Genomic DNA, 23335 nt, shown 5'->3' on the forward strand with positions numbered 1-23335 from the left:
TGTATTGACACACCTTGTATTTGTGAAACTTAATACGGACGATCTGCTTTTGCTTCTGATAGTATGGACCAGGAATATGTTGCAAAATCGGGAAACGGGTGTGTCAAATTCTTCCAGCAGTTTTAAATGAAGGGGAAACGCCTCTTGAGATTTTAACACAAAAGTCACACCCAGAAGCCCCTTTCACAACCAACTCCATAACTAACAGAAATCCTGGTTGATTACCCAGGAAAAATAACTTTTGTAGTCCCAGCAACCCACCATAATGAATTCTGGGATCTTGACAAACCTTCCCCAAACCTGATTCCCTCCAGATGTGTTTGGACTACAACTTCTATCAGCCCCAGCAAGCATGGCCAATGGGATTTGTAGTCCAAAACACGGAATATCCGTCTTTGACACTGCAGTGGGATAGATAGGATAAACAGGCTCAGGCTAAAGCTGGACAGTGACATGTAACTCTGGCAGTTCAAGCTCTGGCTCTTAAAGGAGCAGCAAAAGCTGAGACAAGAATGGCTTGAGTGACTGCTTGTACATTCTATTTGTGGGTAGATCACTGAACATAATGCAAGAGGAGCCATGCCATTGAATTCACCATCCTATTTTTAACAAGGAGGCAAACCAAATGCCTACAGGGAACCCCCTAGCAGCTGGTGATCAATGACATCCTGCTTCCAAACCTGGGGATTCCTTTTGGCGGTTGTATATAATAATAATAATAATAATAATAATAATAATAATAATAATAATAATAATAATTTATTTATACTCTGCTCATTCTGGGTGGCTCCCAACAGAATATTAAAAACATGATAAAACATAAAACATTAAAAACTTCCCTAAACAGGGCTGCCTTCAGATGTCTTCTAAAAGTCAGATAGCTGTTTGTTTCCTTGACATCTGATAGGAGGGTGTTCCACAGGGCGGGTGCTACTACCGAGAAGGCCCTCTGCCTGGTTCCCTGTAACCTCACCTCTTGCAATGAGGGAACTGCCAGAAGGCCCTCGGAGGTGGACCTCAGTGTCTGGGCTGAATGATGGGGGTGGTCTATCAATAGCCACTGATAGACCTAGCTTTGTAAAACCCCCAAGAAAGCTAGTGGCCCTCAGCACATCGTGCTGCATCATATTTTGTGTGAAGACCTATTTTCTCTTTTGTCTGCTCTGAACCTTCTGCCAGTCAGTTTCATTGAATGAACCTGGATTCTGACATATTTTCTACTACAATTCCCCTCAGTTTTCTGAAGTATAATTTAGTTTAGCTTTTCCTCATAGGGAAATTATATAACAGCTCCCTCACTGGCCTATGGATCTCAGAAGCTGACCTTGCTGCAGCTAACTTTCCTATTCTGGCTTCAGGATGCAGATGGATTGATCATTGTTTTACAGTATCCAGGTAAAATGCTATGGACACCATATTAAGCCTTGGCTTGACCATGGCATTTCTAACATAAATGTTATTGGTCACGCCTGACCTTGTGGGGAGTTTTGAGCCTATGGACAGTGGCTGAAATAGCACTGCATTGTGAAAACACCGCAGCTGTCCGGCCTGCTCCTTCACTTATGTGGCTTTTAGTTGACTGTGTCAAATATTAGATAAATGAACTTAGGAGCCAACAGCAGCCATTAGGCAGAGAGAAAACCATGATGGCAGCATTATTAATGCACCATTATGAAGACACAATACTGCTGGGCCACTTGACCATTTCAGCTCCACCTGTACTTCCTGGCTTAAGACAGAGAGGAAGCCATGAAAGGAGCTGCTCGCATTAGCACTGTGGCGTCTTTCCATGTGGCAGCAACATGGTGGCTGCCTCTTACATATTCCTTTCTGCAAAACTTAATTTGAACTGGGGCTTCATATATGTCACACAGGCCCAGAGAATCGGAACATCTGCTTCCTGTTCTACCCTGTGACCAGATGGTCCTAGCCATGGTTTGTGCCACAGGAGACTGATCACAGACATTTGGAAGTTCTAGCCAACTGCCTGATGGAGTCTTCCATACAGACAGAGAAGGAGAAAAGGAAAAAGAAAAAGAAAAGGGAAGGAAGGAGTTCTGATAAGAGTCCAATTCTGGGTGTCAGATGTACAGTGAACTAAGCCTCCACCATGTAATAACTCTGATTTTGATAAGTAGGGCTGTTAAGCATGGAAGAAGGGAATTCCTAAAAAGTTTTTTTGTGTTGCCTTCTCTCCGTCTACATCTATATGTAGTAAAAGAGAAGAGTGATAACAAGTCGCTTTATGTAAGCAAGCTTAGAAATCACACTCAGATAAGAGCCTTTGACCTAAATCTTGTAGTGCCTAGATCTGAAATATACCCCACAACAGTGAAATTCAGTATGAGATTTAACAGCTTGAAGCTGCCAACTGACCCAGCCATAAAACAGTTAGATAAGGATTTAAACCACAATATGATACAATTAGACATTCACCTCCTATTTATTTTCATATATTCCAGTATTAAATGGAGTTAACAGTTTCAGGCTTTCAGCTTAAAACGGATGTGCTTGCTTGCCATAGATGTGTATGAGATGAGCTAAATTAAACATATGAATGTTTTGAATTAGACCCTTATGAATGAACAGATTAGTTCTGTGGAAATGGTAAACAGGAGAAGCTTCTACAAAGCTCTTCTAGACTTGCAAAGATAAAGGATGGTTCTTCCACACAGAATAATCAGATACAAAAAAATAGCTATTTAGAAGCCGCACACCTAAGAGTACTTTAATCAAACATTTAGGTTACCTGCCAAAAGGACCATGATCTCTTCAAAATGCAATGCGGATTAAAGTGTTATCTAACACGAGCAGAAAACTAACCTTGGAGTGGAAGTTTGAAATGTGTTCATCATAATTTTCATGTCTTTGGATAGAGAAACCAGCTTTTTCAGCTAGATTGCAAAACTGGTTCAGAGTATTCCCTCTGATTGGAGCAAATATCATCGCTTTCCCCTAGAACATTAAGAAGAACATTTATACATTTTTATTTAAAATTGTAAATAAATCACCTTTGGCATAAATGTGATCAAAAATTCAAGGAGCTCATTAAAGCAGTCATTGTTCTGTTGGGAAAGTATTCACAGTTGGAAAGTAAATGGTTCCGAATATGCAGCTGCTTGACTAAAGAGACTCAAATAATATTTACACCTAAATGTGATAAAACTTATTTCACCTTGTCCATACATGTTAGAAAGTTTGCTACGTGTCTTAAATACAGCAAAAGCATCGTTACTACACAAATTGCAAAGAAAATTCATCTTCCATTTCATTCACAATTAGGATGGATATACACAATGGGCTGTATCCCAAAGTTATGAGAGTGGAAGATTTATCAGTGGCATCTACTGATACTCTACTGATACACTTTGTTGATTGCTCCACCATTGTCAGAACAAAATGAAGGGCAGTGAACTAGTAGGTTACAATGGTGAAAGAGGAATAGCAGGTCTGGGGCTCTTGTCAGAGTGTGGCAAGAGTGTGAGTCCTCAGCAGATGCCAGCCCTGCTGATCCTTGATTCTGGCCCTGATCTTAAGGTACTTAACCTGGGCAGACTGGCTCTTCTACTGGAAATGAGAATTGAGCATCACACAAAGCTCTGGCCTTTTTAACACCTGACCTGGGAGGGCAGGGTCTGAGGCTGCAGAGGTGTTGTTTGGGTGGGAATTGTTGCTCTTGCTGCTGCTTCTTTTTGGGGGTATCTTTTGCTGGTGATTTATGTGGAAACTCTTCAGTTTGGTTTTGTATTTTTGTATTTACTATTGATGGCTACTTTTGTTACGCTGCAGTTATGTATTTGTTCATGATGTAAGCTGCCCTGAGCTTGGCTCGAATGGTGGAAAGGCGGCATACACATAAAATTACGTATGTGTTTATGTATGTTGTGGGATGTGGGTGGCGCTGTAGGTTAAACCACAGAGCCTAGGGCTTGCCAATCAGGTCGGCAGTTCGAATCCCCACGGCGGGGTGAGCTCCCGTTGCTTGGTCCCTGCTCCTGCCAACCTAGCAGTTCGAAAGCACCTCAAAGTGCAAGTAGATAAATAGGTACCGCTCCAGTGGGAAGGTAAACAGCATTTCCTTGTGCTGCTCTGGTTCGCCAGAAGCAACTTACATGCTGGCCACATGATCCGGAAGCTGTACACTAGCTCCCTCGGCCAATAAAGCGAGATGAGCGCCACAACCCCACAGTCGGTCACGACTGGACTTAATGGCCAGGGGTCCCTTTACCTTTACGTATGTTATTGTACAAATGTCATTTTCCTGATTCCTCCTCACTGCTGTTCCATTGAAAAGCATCGCCCAAAGTTGGAGGACTCTTAGGAGAGGCCTGGGTTTTGGCAGCTATAGTGGAAAAAAGGTAACTGGAGAAAATTGGGTTGTAGCAGTTTGCATGAATGGAAGCTTTGCTCGCACAAGGCATCTTCATCCATTTTCTCCAATTATCAGCTCGTGCTGCAGTCCTCTTGCCACATCTCAGGCCCTTCCAGAGGGTCCCCAACCTCCAGGGAAGGCTTTTCAGTGAACTGCATTGGGGCAGAGAAGGCAGGAAAGCTCCATTGTGCTTTCTGCTGGTGTAAAGCTTGGATACAACCCAATGGACTTAGCCACTTTGTGGTAGCTATTTGCCACTGTCTCAAGATGGACTTTCACACAGAAATAATCTTGTTCAATCTACGTTTGGATGTACTCATCAATGCAGAAAATGAAAGGCCCGAACTTTGTGATACTAGTAGAGTTCAATGTGTGCTTCATAAGGCTCTCCATTTCGCAGAGTGATTGGAAGAAGTGGACCACAGCGGGGGGAAACAGTTGTGCGACTCAGCCCCAAAGCTGCCATAGTTTATGGGCCAATTCATATAATAGCTGAAAGGTGAAACTGTTTTCATTAAGATCATCTAGAGCAAAGGCAATTGCAACTAATGCAAACAAGACTCAGAAACAAACAAGACACTTGGAACCTCTCAGGAAAGGTGGGTTAAAAATGTTTAAAATATATAAATAATGTAACTATTGAATAAAACCTTATATGCATAAACTATGGAGGGGAAATGCAAACTTCTGGTCCACACTGTTTAGTTATTGACTTATATGTTTTGTGGATTATGCTTTTACAAGTGAGATTTGCAACAAACTGCTATAGTGTTCAGTACTCCTGTTCAGGCTTTTCAGCAGTCATGCCTTCCTGGGATAATCCATTCCCTTCCTTCCCCCAACTCAATGTTAGGTTGCCACTGAGCATGCCCAGTCCTCACTGTTTTTCTTTCTTTCCTGCAACCCCTTAAGGCATGGGTAGGCAAACTAAGGCCCGGGGGCCACATCTGGCCCAATTGTCTTCTAAATCCTGCTTGCGGACGGTCCGGGAATCAGCGTGTTTTTACATGAGTAGAATGTGTGCTTTTGTTTAAAATGCATCTCTGGGTTATTTGTGGGGCATAGGAATTTGTTCATTTCCCCCTCAAATATAGTCCGGCCCCCCACAAGGTCTGAGGGACAGTGGACCGGCCCCCTGCTGAAAAAGTTTGCTGATCCCTGCCTTAAGGTTTGAAATTTTTTTTGTACTTCTACAAACCTTGCAATTCCCTCAAGCCTGCCCGTACATCAGTGTAATGTGAAGATGTTGCTATTTCGGCTACATAAGGATTGGCGCTCATAGAATGAGTTAATAACGATTCATATATAACAGGGGCGAGGAACCTTTTTTTCAGACTAAGGCCACATTCCTTCGTGGACAACTTTCTGGGGGCAGCATGCCATTAATGGGCAGGGCCAGAGGCAAAAATGGGAGGAACAATGGCTGTGACTCCAACCTTGCACAGTAGGCCACATTCTAGCTGCACAAAAGTCACAGGTTTCTGCAAGCTGCCAACACACCCTCCACCCTCCATCAAAGCAAGTAAAGGTCATTCCAGCTAGGGAAAACACTCATAACTTTTTACAAGGCAGCTACTGATGATAAACTGATTTACATTGGTAATGAATACATGCTGTCCTGTATTTGCAAGGCAGTGTATGTAAAAATTGAATCTGAGTTCTCATTCTCCACGGTTCGGTTTTCTTCCTCGAATCTCTACAACTGAAAATTCATTGGGGGGGAGAGGTGGTTGAAAGTTGTTTCATCTCTAGTACTAACACATGTGCATGACCACAAAGTCACTATGCAATGTAAAACCTGCTGTTTCGCACTCTGCAGCTGCTGATACGATTTTTAAAATAGTTGATAACCTATAGTAGGACAACTATGTTTCTCTAGCATTTAATTTGAATTGATGGAGGGCAGGTGATTAAACTGGCTTCCAAGTTTAATTTGACCAGTCGTGTTGGTATCAGTGCATACCAGCCTCTCCCAACCCAAGTGCCCTCCAGATATTATTGGACTACAACTCCCATCATCCACAATATCAGACAGGCACCATATTGGCCACTCCTGATGTAAGTTGTTTGCAGGGTCATCTTAAGGGCACCTGTTTAGGAAGGCTGATGTATATATTAGTGCACACCCACACCATATATATATATATATATATATATACACATTACCATAACCCTTTCCTAATTGCTGGGTTCTCAGCACTATTGTTGCTGGTACTGAAAAAGCAACTGGCTCCCTGCTACTGCCACTTTTCCAAGAGAGTTCAGTGGAACTTGGATAATCTGTTAGAGATATCTCAAAAGGAAAGTAAGTATCCCTAGCCTCTGGGCTTTCACTGTACGAATGGACGCTGTGACCCAAATACCACCAGCAGGCTCTCCCTGACGGGGCTACAGACACTAGACCAGTCCACTTAGGGGAAAAGGCAGCATTAAAATGAAGCAACGCAAAGGAGAGGGAGAGAAAGGAACTCATTTCCGGAAAGTACAAGCATTAATTATCTAGGAGGGAAATGGTGAGAAACTGATTTGTACATAAACAACGATGCTGGAAAACTCAAAATATTTGAAGAGACCCAGAGGCAATTGTGTAGTATGAATTAAGCATGAGCCTACAATGCAATGTAACTAATGCATTTTGGCTACATTCTCAAATACATGGAGGAACAAGTTGTGAAGTACAGAGGTCAATATTTCATTCAAGCTAGAATGCGAAAGTGGGGAAAAAAAACCCTCTCACTCTGCCATCCAATCCCCCTTTGGTCTGACATCATCTTTGCACAGATAGATTAATGAACTGTTTGGCAAAGGGTCATCCCTATCTCACATGCCAGACAGGAACCTAACATTGGGATCCCATGTATTCTGAGGGCACAGAAGAAAGGATCAAGATTCAGTGTTCAAATAGACGAGGCGGACATACTGTTCAAGTTTACCAATGGGTCTGGGCAGGGCTTTTCCCCCAGCCAGAACTCAGTTCCGGCACTTCTCAGATGGGCGCCATTGCCATTCTAAGAGAACAGGGGAGGTGTTCATGGTGAGATCCGGCACTTCTTTTTCTAGAAAAATAGCACTGGGTCCGGGTATCAAACTGTTCAATACAGGGTGTGTTGAAACTAAGGTCATACGATCTACAATAAAAGAATATACTTCTGCCAAAGAACCCTGGAAAGTGTAGTATGATGATCCCTGAGAAAAGAGATTAAGGCGGGATCCTACCGCTATGCCTGGAGTGCTCTGGTCCATGGGGTCACAAAGAGTTGGACACAACTAAACGACTAAACAACAACAACACAAGCCCCACTGAATTAAATGGGTCTTACCCCTGAGAAGATTTGCACAGGACTGAGCTATAATGGAGCAGGCATTATACTCAAGGTACACGACAAACGCAGAATTTCTGCATTCAAATGGGAAAGCAAGAGAAATGTTTCTGGGGAGCAATGGAGCCCCTGTCTTTGCAACGGCTTGCTTTATCAGGGTGAATGTGCTTCCCTTTGTTCCTGCTCTCCCAATGCAAAAGGCTTTGGGCTTTGGGGCTCCTTCAGGTGAGTTGGAGCCATGCTCACCCTGGCTCATGAAGGTCAAGTACGAGAAGGTGAGAGTGCATCTGGCTCCACTTTTCAATGCCCCACTCCCCCCCCCCCGAAAAGCTGCTGGTGGTGGGGTTACTTGCACTGGCGTGCTTTCAAACTGCTAGGTTGGCATAAGGTGGGACAGAGCAACAGGAGCTCGCCCGTCGTGGGGATTCGAACTGCTGACCTTCTGATCGGCAAGACCTAGGCCCTGTGGTTTAACCCACAGCGCCACCCTAGTCGCTTTTGACTGGACTTAACCGTCCAGGGTGGGGTTAACTTAACATGTGGCTGTTCAGCTACCCTACCTCCAAGAAACAATTCTTGACCATGTTAAGCTGTTTATTTATTCTGGCAAGTATTTAGTGATTGGGTTTAAGGAGGACACTCTGTTAAGAGGGGATTGCTTTTAAGGTATTTCGTATTTAAATGTTTTCTTTGCTCAAGTGTTTCATATGCTGCCTTTAAATATTGTTAGCAACCCTAACCTTTGAGGATAAAAATTTTAAAAATCAAATTATTTATCTAGAATGACATAAAGAGATAAATTAATTTTTTGGTCTGAAACAAATGTATTTGTTTTATGTATGTGCACGTGTCTGGAATTTTAAGTTTATATAATGAGCAGCAGCTAAACCATCATATAACATATGTTTTCCATCCAGTCCCAATATATATACTTGTTGTCACGCACTGTTGTATTTACTATGTCCTACTATTTATAATATGTAAATGTATAGCTTACTTACAGAGAGAGAAAGAAAGGAAAAGAAAGAAAGAAAGAAAGAAAGAAAGAAAGAAAGAAAGAAAGAAAGAAAGAAAGAAAGAAAAAAGAAGCAGAGTTTTAGGCTATGGATCAGTCTAAGGATTTTATTCACTTAATATAAGCAGCAATGAAAGACATAAAAATGGTACTTTGCAATAAATAAATACACAATGACAAAGGTTACCATTGAAGGGATTACAAATGACAGAAGCCAACATAAAAACTTTCAATATCGGAATTTTACTTTAATATGAAGACATTGTTATCAAAGGAAAATACTCAAGAAACGCTTTGATAAAAATAATCTCACACTATCTTTGAAGCGGTTTCATTTATTTTACTACCCACTGTGTTCCTTATCAGAAGGCCAAGTATAAGAAGTTTCCTAGTTTATGATTAGGAAGGAATCTGATAGATTAGAAGACTCAATTGAAGTTGGACATAATAAGTATTAAAGTATTACATGACATTAATCCTGCCATTCCATTACTCTCTCAATCATTGTGCACAGACTAATTATTCTGAAGCCCGTGTTCAGGAGAAAATAGAAACATACTTACACTGGGTTGGAGTAATCTCTTTATTGCATCCACAAGGCTAGCTCTGTACTGGTCCAGAAACAGGCTGACATTGAGAAGAGAACAGAATCCAGATTAAAAAGGGGTTTCAGTTCTAATGATACTAATGCAGATAAGTACAAGGCTAATTACATATGTTTACACATTGCTGTGAAGGAGAAATTGAGGTCTAAATTCCTTCCAGTTCATGCACTTTTTAAACAAGAAAACAAACAAACTCTGAAGCTTGTAACCATTTTTTTTGTCCAAAGCTCAAGGCAGAAAGGTCAGCTGGAAATGTTTTGCTATGCAACAAGAATAAATGGTCAGTGATTAGTGTTTTTTTATTTTAAGCAGATGGCATATTAGAAATCAGAATCAATACAATAACGTAAGGCAAGGGTATCATTTCACATGTTCTTTTGGAAGGGAAAATGAACAAAGCCCTCCTGCTCCCCCGCTTTTAAAAATAGAGTTTTAGTGGACTGTTTAAAAAAAATTCTGTGCCAACTTAAAGTCCCAAAAAAGACTCCCTGTGTGATTTGGGGGGGGGGGGTAGGTGACATATTTAAAATCAGCAATATACCAGGAGAGAGCAACTTGATAAAAACAAACTCAGCAAAATGCATTACGTATTTAGGCTCTATAGTAGAAATCCCTCACTACACAATTGGCCTCTCATTACAATTTTAGCCAGTTTAGCTAGGGAGTTTATTTATTCATTAAGGCATGTTCATACTGCAAGGCATCGCCACTGAAAAGGCTCCATTCCTTGTAGCCATCATGGAATCATTGCAGCTGTCAGATTTGGTATTTGTGGGGCTAGGCTGGTCTGGATGAGTCATACAATAATAGAATTGTAGAGCTGGAAAGGGACCCTGAGGGTCATCTAGCCCAACCCCTTGCAATGCAGGAATCCTGTCCACAGCCGTCCCTGGGTGGGCTCAAACCACCAACCTTCTGTTTAACAGCCAGACACACTGACCCATTGTGCCGCAGGAGTACTATTTTAATCTCATTTTTGAAATAGAATTCCACTATGTTCTACCTGAGGAAAAAAATAACATCAAACAGGAGCACATCAACCTTCTTTCCGATATTATCAACTTGCTTCAGACTTGTTGTGGTGGGTCTTTTGGATAAAGGTAAAGGTAAAGGGACCCCTGACCATTAGGTCCAGTCGTGACTGACTCTGGGGTTGCGGCGCTTATCTTGCTTTATTGGCCGAGGGAGCCGGCGTACAGCTTCCGGGTCATGTGGCCAGCATGACAAAGCCACTTCTGGCGAACCAGAGCAGCACACGGAAACGCTGTTTACCTTCCCGCTGGAGCGGTACCTATTTATCTACTTGCACTTTGATGTGCTTTCGAACTGCTAGGTTGGCAGGAGCAGGGACAGAACAACGGGAGCTCACCCCATCGCAGGGATTTGAACCGCCGACCTTCTGATCAGCAAGTCCTAGGCTCTGTGGTTTAACCCACAGCGCCACCCGTGTCCCTGTCTTTTGGATAAGGCAGAGCATTAAGCAGGACTATTAGTTCCTTAGCCGAAATGAATTGTTGCCAACCAGGATGCCAATTATTAACACTGGGCTTTGAGATACAGGTATCAGACATACCGGGAGAGGGCTGAACCCGCTAGCAACGTGGCCAATGAACAGGGGCCTGAGATGAATTCTGAGTGTCAGAAGCAAGAATTTAGTGTGTGCCTGACACAGCAACCCACATGGGTACTTCACTGATCCATGCTGGTCCAAATGGCAGACAGAAGACTGGTAAAACAGTATAATCTCAAACAGCAACTGCTCCACGGCACATTACTTGCCACTTGGTTAATTGTAGCTGTAGGGAAGGTACCATTTCCTCAACCCCTTGGTTACCTAACGCATGAAAATTCTGTCTTCTCCTACTCACCTGTTCTGAAATGCCCCCAGTTTTAAAAACCGGAATAGAGGCAGTATGCCTCTGAACTACCATACGAATATAAGAAAAGCCCTGCTTCTTCAGGCCAAAGGCTCATTTTGTCCAGCATTCTGTCTGCCCCCAGTGGCCAGCCAGAGATCCAGAGGAAGCCTGCAAACAGGACCTGGATGCAACGCCACACTGCCTTCCTTTGATTGACAGCAACTGGTATTCAGAGACATATTGCCTTTGATAGTGGAGGTAGAACACAGCCATCATGGCTAATACCAGGTGATTAGGAACAAAAGTGGGAGAGGATTGTTGCACCTATGTAGACTTTTGGGATTCCCAGAGGGATCTGATGGGCCACAGCTTGAAACAAGATGCTAGGCTAAGTAGTTCTTTGGTCTGATCCCTATCCTATGAAATCACTGACCCTGTGATATGACTAATAATTTGTCACATCTATGGAACAAGACAAACCAAGATGTCCATGCTGGTTCCTTGTTTGCAGACATTCATTTTACTCTGACTTATAGATGAATGAATGGTAAAGTCTTTTCTGTTGTAGAACCTTTATGTTCGTTACCACTGTAATGTGACGAATGCTCTGTCACTCCATGTGCACTCATGCTACAGGAGAGCCACTAGAGGTACGCCCACCGGTTTTGCTTTCACATGACATATGTTAGCTTCAAAAAAGAGAACATATCATAACTTTAAATGCCCTGGCCTCAGCATATTTCTTCCCAGCAAGAATATTCATTCTCAGAAGGCATCAGGCAGGACTAAATGCTGCTATTCTTGATGGTGAAAGAGCTTCGCTGGCTGAATAAGAAGCTTGGGGAATGTCAAAAAGCTACGCCAGTGGCTCTACAGAATCTGTGAAAGTTGACATACCCCCCTCTCCCTGGGCCCAAAGCACAAAAGATGCAAGGGATGTGTTGAGGTTGCTGCATGCAGGTATATGAAATGGCACCTGGAGGATATGTGTCAGTTGACCCTTTAAACTGCAGAGGACGACATTCCAGAAAAGGCAGCGAGAACACATGCCATTCTCTGTTGAATCCCACATATTTTGTACTATTGTCTGCAAAATACTGCAAGCATCTCTGGAGCATGGATACATGTTTATATTTTATAAGCTATCATGTCAAATCTTTTTATTTTGCATGTAATGTGACAGCCAAGTATCACGGTTTATGGCTGGTGGTTCAGACATGATTTCCAGTTGTTCACTCTTCATTGTCATTTACAGTTTTGCACAGCTTCAGTAAACAGCAAAGCTGTCATGCACTGAAACACATTTATTGTGGGTTGGGGGAGAGCGCTTACTTCCAGACCATCAGTTTTTCATAAAAACTGAAAACGAGCGGGGGGAAACTAGATCTAAATAAACAATGTTATTACTCCCAAACGCAACAAGCTGCCGCCTACATTCTTAGTGCAGTCTTATCAATATATAGACAACATGCAGTTGGTGCCAATTTCGGGGAGAACTTTGAAAGGAATTCAGAAATGGAATTTATGTGTGCAAATTCTGTAGCTGCCCCTGTCTGGAAATGGATGGACTGGTGCCTGAAATAAATATACCTGCCATCCACACAAAGCGACAAAGATACTTTCTTCAATAAAAGGACGTTGATTCCCCCCACTGCAAATTTATCCTTGCCACCCAGGTGATTTTTTTTCCTTTTTAAAGCAAGATGTCATTGTCTTTAATTTTCTAATAACTTTGAAGCGCAGCTTTCAAAGCTGTTGTCGTTCAGCACTATTATATTCCATCCTAAGAAACCTAAACTCCCCAGTCGCATGTGGTACAACTATGGAGGCAGATGCAACCCCATTCTCAGATGTCAGCATCTTGGGTGCTATATGGAAGGAGTGTTTTTAATGCAGTGCCACAGATAGCTGTAATATAAGCATGAAATATTTTAATAACAAGCAAAAAAACAATAATGATGATGAGTGCTAGCTCTTATGGGACAGGTGCATAGGATTTAAATAATGCTAGTCCCTTAGTTAAAGCTATGGTTTTCCCAGTAGTTATGTATGGAAGTGAGAGCTGGACCATAAAGAAGGCTGATCACCAAAGAATTGACGCTTTTGAATTATGGTGCTGGAGGAGACTCTTGAGAGTCCCATGGATTGCAAGAAGATCAAACCTATCCATTCTGAAGGAAATCAGCCCTGAGTGCTCACTGGAAGGACAGATCCTGAAGCTGAGGCTCCAATACTTTGGCCACCTCATGAGAAGAGAAGACTCCCTGGAAAAGACCCTGATGTTGGGAAAGATGGAGGGCACAAGGAGAAGGGGAAGACAGAGGACAAGATGGTTGGACAGTGTTCTCAAAGCTACCAACATGAGTTTGACCAAACTGTGGGAGGCAGTGGAAGACAGGAGTGTCTGGCGTGCTGTGGTCCATGGGGTCACGAAGAGTCGGACACGACTACACAACAACAACAACATGACAACTCTGCTTGCCTACACACAGCATCTGATGAGCCTGTATGGCCAACAGAAACCAGAGAGGCTGGTGTAATTCATGCAGTAGTGGCCAGTGAGGAATGGCTCCATCACCATGTACTGCACTACACCAAGTTCCCCCAAGCCCCATCCCTCTTGGCAAGTGATAGAAACCCACTGTGCTGGGAAGCTGGGAGAGCCCCACCTGCACTGCCTGCGACTGAAGGCAGGACTGAGTGACCTTTGGCCCTCCAGGTGTTGCTGAACTACAGCTCCCATTATCCTAGGGCATCATCATCATCATCATCCTCATCATCAACTTTATCGCACTAGCCAAAGGCCATGGCATCATTCATGAAGGGAACAAAAAGAAAAGCAACAATAACCATAAAAACCATAAAAACATCAGGCACTGCAGATATAAGAAACCACAATCACGTCTCCTAAAAATTATTTGTTGCATACGATAGAATAGCAATGGCTTCTCAGGTAGGATGTGCCAGCTTAAATGTCCGAATCACCTTTGCAATTGACAGCTATTTTATCTAGTTCTTTTCTCCTGATCTTCTTAGCTGCCAACGCACATAGTGCTACTTTATAAGTTACGAAGTCATCAGTATCACTCAGCAGCCATTTCACCATTTCCACCCTGTTCGAGTGTGTTCCATTTCTGAGCAGAGGTTTTATAAATCGGTCTCTTGGTTCTACATATAGTGGACACCATTATCCTTGATCATTGGCCACGCTTGCTGGGAAATGGGCTCCGGCAACACAGAACCCTGGCATAAGGGTAACATGTTAGGTTTGCCATTTGATGCTTGTGGCTACCATATGATAAATGAATTGTGTTAACATGGTTCATTTACTTCTCATTACCATCCTTTATCTAACTTCTGGAGGAACCGCATGCCTCCTTGTTGTTTGCTCTCTCTGTAACTGGACATGTGAACTTGCCCTGAAAGTTAGTATTCCTTTCACTCTGTGTTTTCACTGACACATCCAGTGTAAAAGAAGCGCACAATACGTGCACACTAGTGATCTAGCTTATCCAAGATGACTGGTGGGTATCTTCTGATTTTTCTGTTTTCTGTTATTTTGATTCTGTTATTTTCTATTAGTACGCTGTTCAGGGCCTTGGGGCCAAAAAAATCGGTATAGAAATAAACCATAACCCAACATTGACTTTAATGCTGCCTCATATTTCCCTTAAATTTCTGTTTAAGCACTGCTTCACAATTATTTTTAATTGTGTCCTTACACACACACACACACACACACACAATTCCAGCAGCTAACCACTATTGAGCTTGCCTCTGATTTCTTTTATAACCTAAAGGATATGTAATAATACACTATTCATATATTCTCAATCCTTGAATACAATGTGTTCAAATGACTGAATGAAAATATATGGATGATTTAAGAGTTTAAACATAGCACTACTCTTCATAATCATGTATATTTTTAGCTGAAACTCAGTATGAGTTTGAAACATGTTTATGAATGGAGCTTGTTTTCTTATAAATGGAACCAAGTAGTGCCAATGTTTAGTTATTCAGAGAATCATACACTGCCACCTTTACTAGAAATAGTGCTCCGTGAATTTGTCATTCTACTTAACATTTGAATACAGGTTTCTGCTTTGTTCTAATTACAGATCTTAATGACTATCAATGATCTGGGTAATATTATTACACCCATGTTGCTAACTCATTGTATTTATTTTGTTTTTATCCCACTTACTGAACATCTTATAATATTACGAATATTTAGGGTGAAAATATCATTCAAGTGATTCTTTATTTGGAAAGAAAGTGAGCATGGAAATGATGCAGACTAAATATTAACACGGCTCAGCAGCCCAGATAGTTCATCACACTGTAAATGAAGATGAAGAAAAACGGAAAAGAAAAAGTGTTATTTTATGCTTATTAAAGAAACATGGAGGTACACTTGCATTTTAACTCGGGCCAACAAAATAACCAGTGTTTTTTAAGAAATCTGTGTTCCACATCTCACATTCATTTGGCTGTTAATGAAAATGTTTTATAAATTTGCTTTCTACTTATATGTGGTTCAGTGTAAATGTATATATGGTTCAATGTAAATAGAGCCAATGCGATACGTGTTTTCCATGTCTGGCGAGTGAATGTGTATTTAATCTATTAAGCGCAATCCTTTGTTTTCTAATGAGACAACAATAAATCTACCCGTATGGCCAGCAATTTACCCACAGGATGAGAGGAATAAACTGGGGGAGAGTAGTAAGAGTTAAATCTTGCTTGCTCTGCTATTCTCCATAGTACAAATAGGATAACACGGTGTGAGAATTAGGAATATAAGAGATGGCATGGCCAGGTTGTTTTGATATTTGTGTGAAGAACAAATTTAACTCTAAATCTCTTGGCAAGACCTTGCTTCACCCACATAATCTGGAGAACATCCATATGCGAGCCTTGTCTAAGCCTCCGAGAAGACTGCTGCCCTCCTGCTCATGTCCGCCAGCACTCTGATCTGACTTTCATACTTAATCTGATCTAATCCTGTCCAGCATTAACTTCATCTGTGCAATGAAACCTAGAGTATCCATTCTAATATTTGGTGAGGAAGGCATTTACTAAATTACTTGCTGAAATCATATGGTGTTGTTTAGCTCCTTATTTTAATCAGATGATGCATCTCTGAGGCACATTACCAGTGATTAGTTAGAAACCCATGTCTGTCCTTTTTGGGAACAAAGAACTTTTCTGAAATGCAACGCGACGGGAAAAGAAACCTTATTTCATTCACTGGGAAGTCATAAAAGAAGAAAAGAAAGGACAAAGAAATACTTAGGAAGCATTAGAAAGAAACATAAATATTTCATTCAGAGAAGTATTGCAAATATTTAAAAGCATGTGTCTAGCTTATGAGTTAGTTCCACATATTAGAACACAATGCGAAGGTAACCTTTAGTTTAATCATTTCGATTCAGACGTCACTTAGACTGAACTATCTTGTGGAATAATAATTTTTTTTTTATAAAGGCCTGCATAATGATTATGTACGTATGTTTTATTTTGCATACTTTGTGCATCCTACTGAAGTCAATAGCTGAACTCTCACTGATTGCTACAGATCTAAATCATGCCCTCCTATGATAACATACAGCTAAGAAAAGCTGTATACATGAAGTTATATTTATGTAAAATATATATCTTTAAAATACACTTTATAACCTTATGGGAACCATTGTGCAGTTTATATAACTGGGTGCATCAGCGGAATTTTTAAAATGTAATTTATATTCAGCTAAATCTACCTAGATGCTTGAATATATACAGTAAAACATTATTCTGTAACTGGCAATCAATCAAAGATGTGTGTGTTTTTCTCAGATTTCTTTTTATTGCAATTAATGTACTATTAATTCAAACATCTCAATGTCACTTAGATGATGCATGTTATTACTTTTCTTTGGCAGATTTGAGAAACGGAGGGAAATATCCCCCAAAGATTTACTGGGGAGCACAGACTATATATCCTCTTATATCAATAGTCAGATCTTTCCTAAGAAGTAAGCTAATTGAGCTGTTTGTGTTGATAAACTCCCTTTTCTCCAGACTGTTCCTCACTGAGCCATAATTATTTGCAATTTGCCTAAGTCGTCCATTTACTGATACGTCAAGCATGAAACAGAGGCAATTCCAGAAAATGGAAATGCTTCTCAAAATCAATCTTTGGGAAATAATGTGGTAGAAGTTACTGTGTGATAGAAGACTACCTTATAACTGTCACATGGAGATGAATATTAATTTGTTGAGGTTAAGGTGGCTTTGTGCTTCATTTGTTGACTTTGCTTAGCCATCAGCAAGCAGCACAGCACAATTACTCCAGCACAGCTTCCCCCCACCTAACATGAGTTTTATGATTTTTTATGTACTTACCAGTCAGCACACATAACAATGTCAAAATGTCCTTCCAGTTGAGAGACATCTGTCTCATTATCCCATCGTAGAATGCTAGAGAGAGAAAGAAGATTTTTAAAATTAGACTTACATGTTTTCATCTTTTTGCATTTCCTCCCCTTTAAAAAAGAAAAGCATTTACACTTTTTGGCAAAGGACGTGAATAGTCGTTCTGTTAAAAGTACATGCAGATAAATTATAAAAAGTGCAGCTAAAAAGACTACACTAGGCATCTCCTTTATGGTTTACATCTCGAAGCAAGAGAGTTACATCTTTATATAGCCAAAGGCAGCTTCAAAGGTTCTGCATTATAAACTGAGAACTAAAACGTAAAATAGGCTTATAGGTTTCGGCCCTTTACTCCTGTAGATTAATTGAAAAGGAATATAGGGGAATCAAGTGTGGCTTATTGAATGGAAACACACTTTTGCAAACTGAAAAGGCATTGCGTGCTCTGCTCTCTGTTGCATCCGACAGGCAAGTCATTTGAGTTTCTCACACATGAAGCAACTATATCCTTGTGCTTGTGGGGAGGAGGGAAAGGGTGAAAGAATGCTCAGGCTTCACTTCTGTGCCAACTATTTTGCTACTGACAATCTTTACACAATACGCAATTACAGACAACTTTTGCTCTATGATATTATTTAATTCCAAGATCTGTGCTATTTAATTCTAAGATCTGTTATACTGTATTAGCAAATAAAACATTTTTAGTATTTGGTTTCCAAAGAAAGAAGCTTTATAACCAGAAGTTGTTGTTGTTGTTGTTGTTGTTGCGTGTGTGTGTGTGTGTGTGTGTGTGTAATATCGAAGAAAGTGCTGTCTTTCTAACAGTGCGGTCCAAAATGGCTATTCAGAAGTAAGCCCAAATACGTTCAAGTGGGAGTTTCTCTGCATTAAGTATGCTTGTGGTTGCAGCATAATTTTCTTCTTCTTATACAACTGTTTGCCTCATTATCAAAGTAGATAACTTATTTTCTACTTGCAGACATAGAGATGCATAAACAGAAGGCAGGGATGGTTTTGTCAGTTTGTACATGTTTATCGCTGTTCTGTGAACGTTCGTTTTCCATTGGCAACAAGCTGCTCCTGGTTAAAAGTAATCTCCCAAAGTCACACAGGGTGATTTATGTCTATGATTTACTTATAATATCCTCCTGGTGGTGGAATGGGTCTTATCATTTGGCAGCGTGTGCAATAGACATGGAAGACAAAAAGGGTATCATGTATAGCCCTTGAAAACAGCACAACTATACATATTGCATACACACACACATTGCGCGCGCACACACACACACACACAAATATATATACAAGTAATTCTGTAAAGGTGTGGAATGGAAATAATAATAATAATAATAATAATAATAATAATAATAATAATAGAAAGAAAGAAAGAAAGAAAGAAAGAAAGAAAGAAAGAAAGAAAGAAAGAAAGAAAGAAAGAAAGAAAGAAAGAAAGAAAGAAAGAAAGAAAGATATCTAATAAAGCAAATGTCAATTCCGCAATTCACCTTTTCTGGAATGTACTGTGCCAATCGCAGGGTGAAAAACAGTAGGTTAATTTAATCACCTCTTTCCCCACCCCCAGCCCAAACACACACACACACACACACACACACACACACACACTTTCACTCCCATTTAAACTCTAAATGGGGTGCAAATTTTAGAAATCTAGGTGGCTTTGCAAACTGGCACTTTCAGTGCTCAGCATGTATCCACTAGTGGAAAGTGACAAAGGAGAGTTCTCACTCTCAGCTGCCGGCTGCCTGCTGGCTACTGGCGGCTTTTTCAACCCTGTTTCCGTGGAAACTTAGGTTACAACAGTGAAAATTAGGTAAAGGTAAGTTGGTGGGGTTGTTAGCTCTCATTTGATGATTTTTTTTTCTTTTTTAAGAATCCTGAAACAGCAATGGCAGTTGGCAGTTGAGCTTCAAAGACCATCACTAGTCCTTCATTCCACTGAAAGAAATCCAATGGAGACAAACAAGAACTTTAAGAACCATTTTTTAATGTGACAGGACTTGTGTTTATTATTGTTATTGTTTTATTGTTATTAAACTCCTGATTATTTGCTGCCGCAAACAAACAAATATATTTGTTTAATCAAATTTATACCCCACCCTTCCTCTCAAAGGGGTCCAGGGCAGCAAACGTTTGGTAATGAAAATACAGTGAAAATTAAAAGGGAAAATATATTTTGAACATTTTAAAACTGTTAAAAACGGCGAAACAGAATTGTGTGTCCGAATAGGCCCTATGAAACAGAAACATTTTCGTCAGATATCTTAAAGAATACACTAATGGCACCTGCCTAATGTCAATATATTGACACTCAAGATCTCTCAGTGAGGAATCAAACCTATAGGAGGGTCTCCTGTTCCCAGAACGGTTGGTGTAACTTCCCATGCTCGGCTTAGCTGGGACCTTGCTGGGTGAGCCCAGCCCAGCAGATCGTAGGCCAGTGTAGGCTCCAAAAAGGGGGGCATTCAAGGGGAGGGAACTTAATCTGGATCCGAAACCTGTTCGGTTCAGCCACGTGAACTGAGAACAGGGCCGACCCATCCACGAGGCAGACAGAGTCAGCTGAATCAGGTGGCAGAATCCAACATTATCAGCTTTCTCCCGAGTGCTTACACATGTTTTTGGCAAATCAAATTGCAGCATATTGTTTAATTTTAAATAATTTGAACACCACTCATCGTTTCAGTGACACCAAAGCGGTTTACAAAATTCAGACAAAATGCAGCAGGATCAAAACACATTAAAACATTAAACCACTGTAATTGTTAGGTGGCATTGTAGCTGGTTGACTGACTGAACCCAAAGAGTGCTCATTAATGGTTCCTTGTCATCCTGGAAAAAAGTGACAGATGGGGTGCAACAGGGATCTGTCATGGGCCTGTAGTTGTTCAACGTCTTGGACGAAGGAATTGAGGGGATGCTCATCAAATTTGCAGATGACACCAAATTGAGAGGGGTGGCTAATGCCGCAGAAGATAGAATTGGGATTCAAGATGACCTTAGTTTAGAGAACTGGGCCTAAACTACCAACATGAATTTCAACAGGGACAAATGTAAGGTTCTATACTTACGTAGAACAGCTGCATAAATGGGGGACACCTGGCTTCCCAGTAGCACATGTTAGAAGGATCTAGGGGTCTTAGTAGACCACAAGCTTAACACAGGTCCACCGTGTGATGAAGCAGCAGCAAAAAAACAGCTAATGCTATTCTTGGCTGCATCAACAGTAGTATCCAGATCAAGGGAAATAATAATACTGCTCTATCCTGCCTTGGACAGACCACACCTGGAGTACTGTGTCCAGTTCTGGATATTGACAAACTAGAACGTGAGTAGAGGACAGTGACCAAGATAATCAAAGGTCTGGAAACCAAGCCTTATGAGGAACAGCTGAGGGAGTTGGGTATGTTTAGCTTAGAAAAGAGGAGACTGAGAGGAGATATGAGAACCATCTTCAAATATCTCAAGGGCTGTTACATGAAAGATGGAACAAGCTTGGTTTCTCCTGCTCTGGAAGGTAGGACCCAAATCAATGGATTCAAGTTACAGGAAAGGAGATTCCCACTAAATATCTAGAAGAACTTTTTAACGGTAAGAGCTGTCCCTTAAGAAGTTGCGGACTCTCCTTCCTTGGAGGTTTTTAAGCAGAGGTTGGATAGCCATCTATCATGGATGCTTTAGCTGAGATTCCTACATTGCAGGGGGTTGGACTAGATGATCCTTGGAGTGACTTTCAACTCTACAATTCTAGGATTCTAAGATTCCATCCACTATAGTCAGCAAAGCTGGAAATTATCCCAAGCTGAGAATTATTACCTAGCAAACACCTCAATAAACAGCTAGGTCTTTTTAAAGCAGGCATCAAAAGTTGATCACAGCTGGGCCTGCCTTATTTTTGAGGGCAGGGAGTTCCATTCATCCGGTGCCACCATAGGAAATACACCCCCCGGGTTTACTATATAGTGTGCCTCAGCTAATAGCACCACCACCTCTGGGCATCACAGTTGAAAAATAAAATAAAATTGGACAATTTATATGCCACTTAAATTTTAACAAATCTGTAAACAGCACCCAATCCAAGTTTATGTCCCCCACTACCCAGTTTATGTTTGTGTGTATCTACATTTGTGGTTTTTATTGCTTGGTCGGAGGGTTGCCTGTTTGGGGTGAGGCTCCTGCCTTTTTAATTTCTCTTATTTATTTATTTTTTTGGGGGGGGAGGCACAGTGCTTTGCTCATGTTGGTTTTTTTGCAGGTCAGTTTTGACAGTTTTTCTTCTGTGAATTGGGTATTTTGTGATACCCATGACAGTTTCTAAGATTTCCAGAAATTCCCCCCGTTGCAAATATTTTACCCTGTAAATTAAGTATTGGGATCCACACAATGAAGATAGGTTGTATCCAACACTGCTGTTCTGCTGGCACAACAGACCTCTGCTTCTGCAAGAGAACTTCCTTCTCCTTTCCGCTCCTGCTTCCTGTAAGACCTCTGATCTTAACAAAGGGGCAATTCTATATGGGAACAGTAATTTCTTCATATAGTCAGACCCCATGTTCTTATATGTTACCAAGAGCACCTTGAATCTGGCTTGGTAGCACACTGAAATATCTAAACTTTTCACTGGGATTTCTATTTTTGAGAAGAACTGAAATAATATGTCACACCACAAAAACTAAATCTAAAGTATCTGAATCAAATACTTGAAATGAAGTTATTATTCTGACCCACTGTTTTCTAGACATTCAGCACACACATGCATCTTAAACTTCCAGTATATTGATAAAGTACTGTGGCTCAAAAGGTACTGAGGATTTTTAGTGTTTTTAAATAAATCTCTCTTTATTCCCTTCTATCACCTGTTCTTCTCTTACATCCTTGCTCAGCTTAAAAGGACAAGGATACTCAGGATATGAGAAAGTGGAATCAGAACCCAGAGGCGGTCAGAGAGGGAAGATTGTTGACATTCTTAGCCTGTTTTCTTGGTTGAGGCACCAGATTCAAACCAAGGAACAGTTTAGATGTGCTTAATGAAGTGGTATTGTACTTGAGGGTTCATTTGAAATTGCCCTTCAAGTATATACCAGATTAAAATGACTAGATCAAGCCAGAAAGACTCTTACTGATGACAGTGCGAATCTAATGCATTGAGAAGAAGTACCTTGAGAATTAAGATTTGATTTTATCTGTAGCCTTCCACACCCTGAACTCTTGTACCAGGTGATAAGGCTAGCATGTGCCTATTTTACTTCTGCCACCTTCTGGCAGAACAATGTTCTTTCCATATATATTGGTAGTTTTCAGTGAGGGGAAAAAACAAGCTCTTCAGCATCAGGTAGATATGATGGCAACTTGGGGGAGATGACTTTCTTCAGGCAGGATGAAGGCCCTATCTGTTTAACACAGTGCACTTAAGACACATTCAAATGTGCAGAAACAGTACCATGTTCAGTCCTTGTTGGGTTGCACAATTGCTGGAGACAGGGAGGGACCATGAAATAAAGTAGATGGCTAGGCTAAGACCATTCTCTCTGTTTGCTTTACGTTTGCAAGGAGAGGGACTGCAGAACGGGGGCAGAGCACATGTTTCACATGCCAGAGTTCCACAGGTTCAATACACGGCAACTTCAGATTAAAGGGATGAAGCAGCAGGTGGTGGGAAAGATTGCCACTTAACAACCTGGAAGAGTAAAGATGATATTGGAATATGGGTTTACACCAACTCAGAA

The 23335-nt window shown here is 41.0% G+C and overlaps 1 protein-coding gene across 2 annotated transcripts in view; it reads right to left on the bottom strand.

Moving 5' to 3' along the window:
• CAMKMT (calmodulin-lysine N-methyltransferase) overlaps positions 1-23335 on the bottom strand; it is a 232689-nt gene that overhangs the window by 8579 nt on the left and 200775 nt on the right. For both annotated transcript variants that reach the window (XM_081904356.1, XM_081904357.1), the window contains exons 8-10: positions 17562-17636; positions 9271-9334; positions 2824-2955 (exon numbers count right to left, since the gene is read on the bottom strand). In XM_081904356.1, coding sequence (XP_081760482.1) covers positions 2824-2955; positions 9271-9334; positions 17562-17636 — 271 coding nt within the window. The remainder of the gene's footprint in view (positions 1-2823; positions 2956-9270; positions 9335-17561; positions 17637-23335) is intronic.

This window comes from Podarcis melisellensis (assembly GCF_964234715.1).
Source record: "Podarcis melisellensis genome assembly, chromosome: 3".
In the NCBI taxonomy this organism is placed as follows: Eukaryota; Metazoa; Chordata; class Lepidosauria; order Squamata; family Lacertidae; genus Podarcis; species Podarcis melisellensis.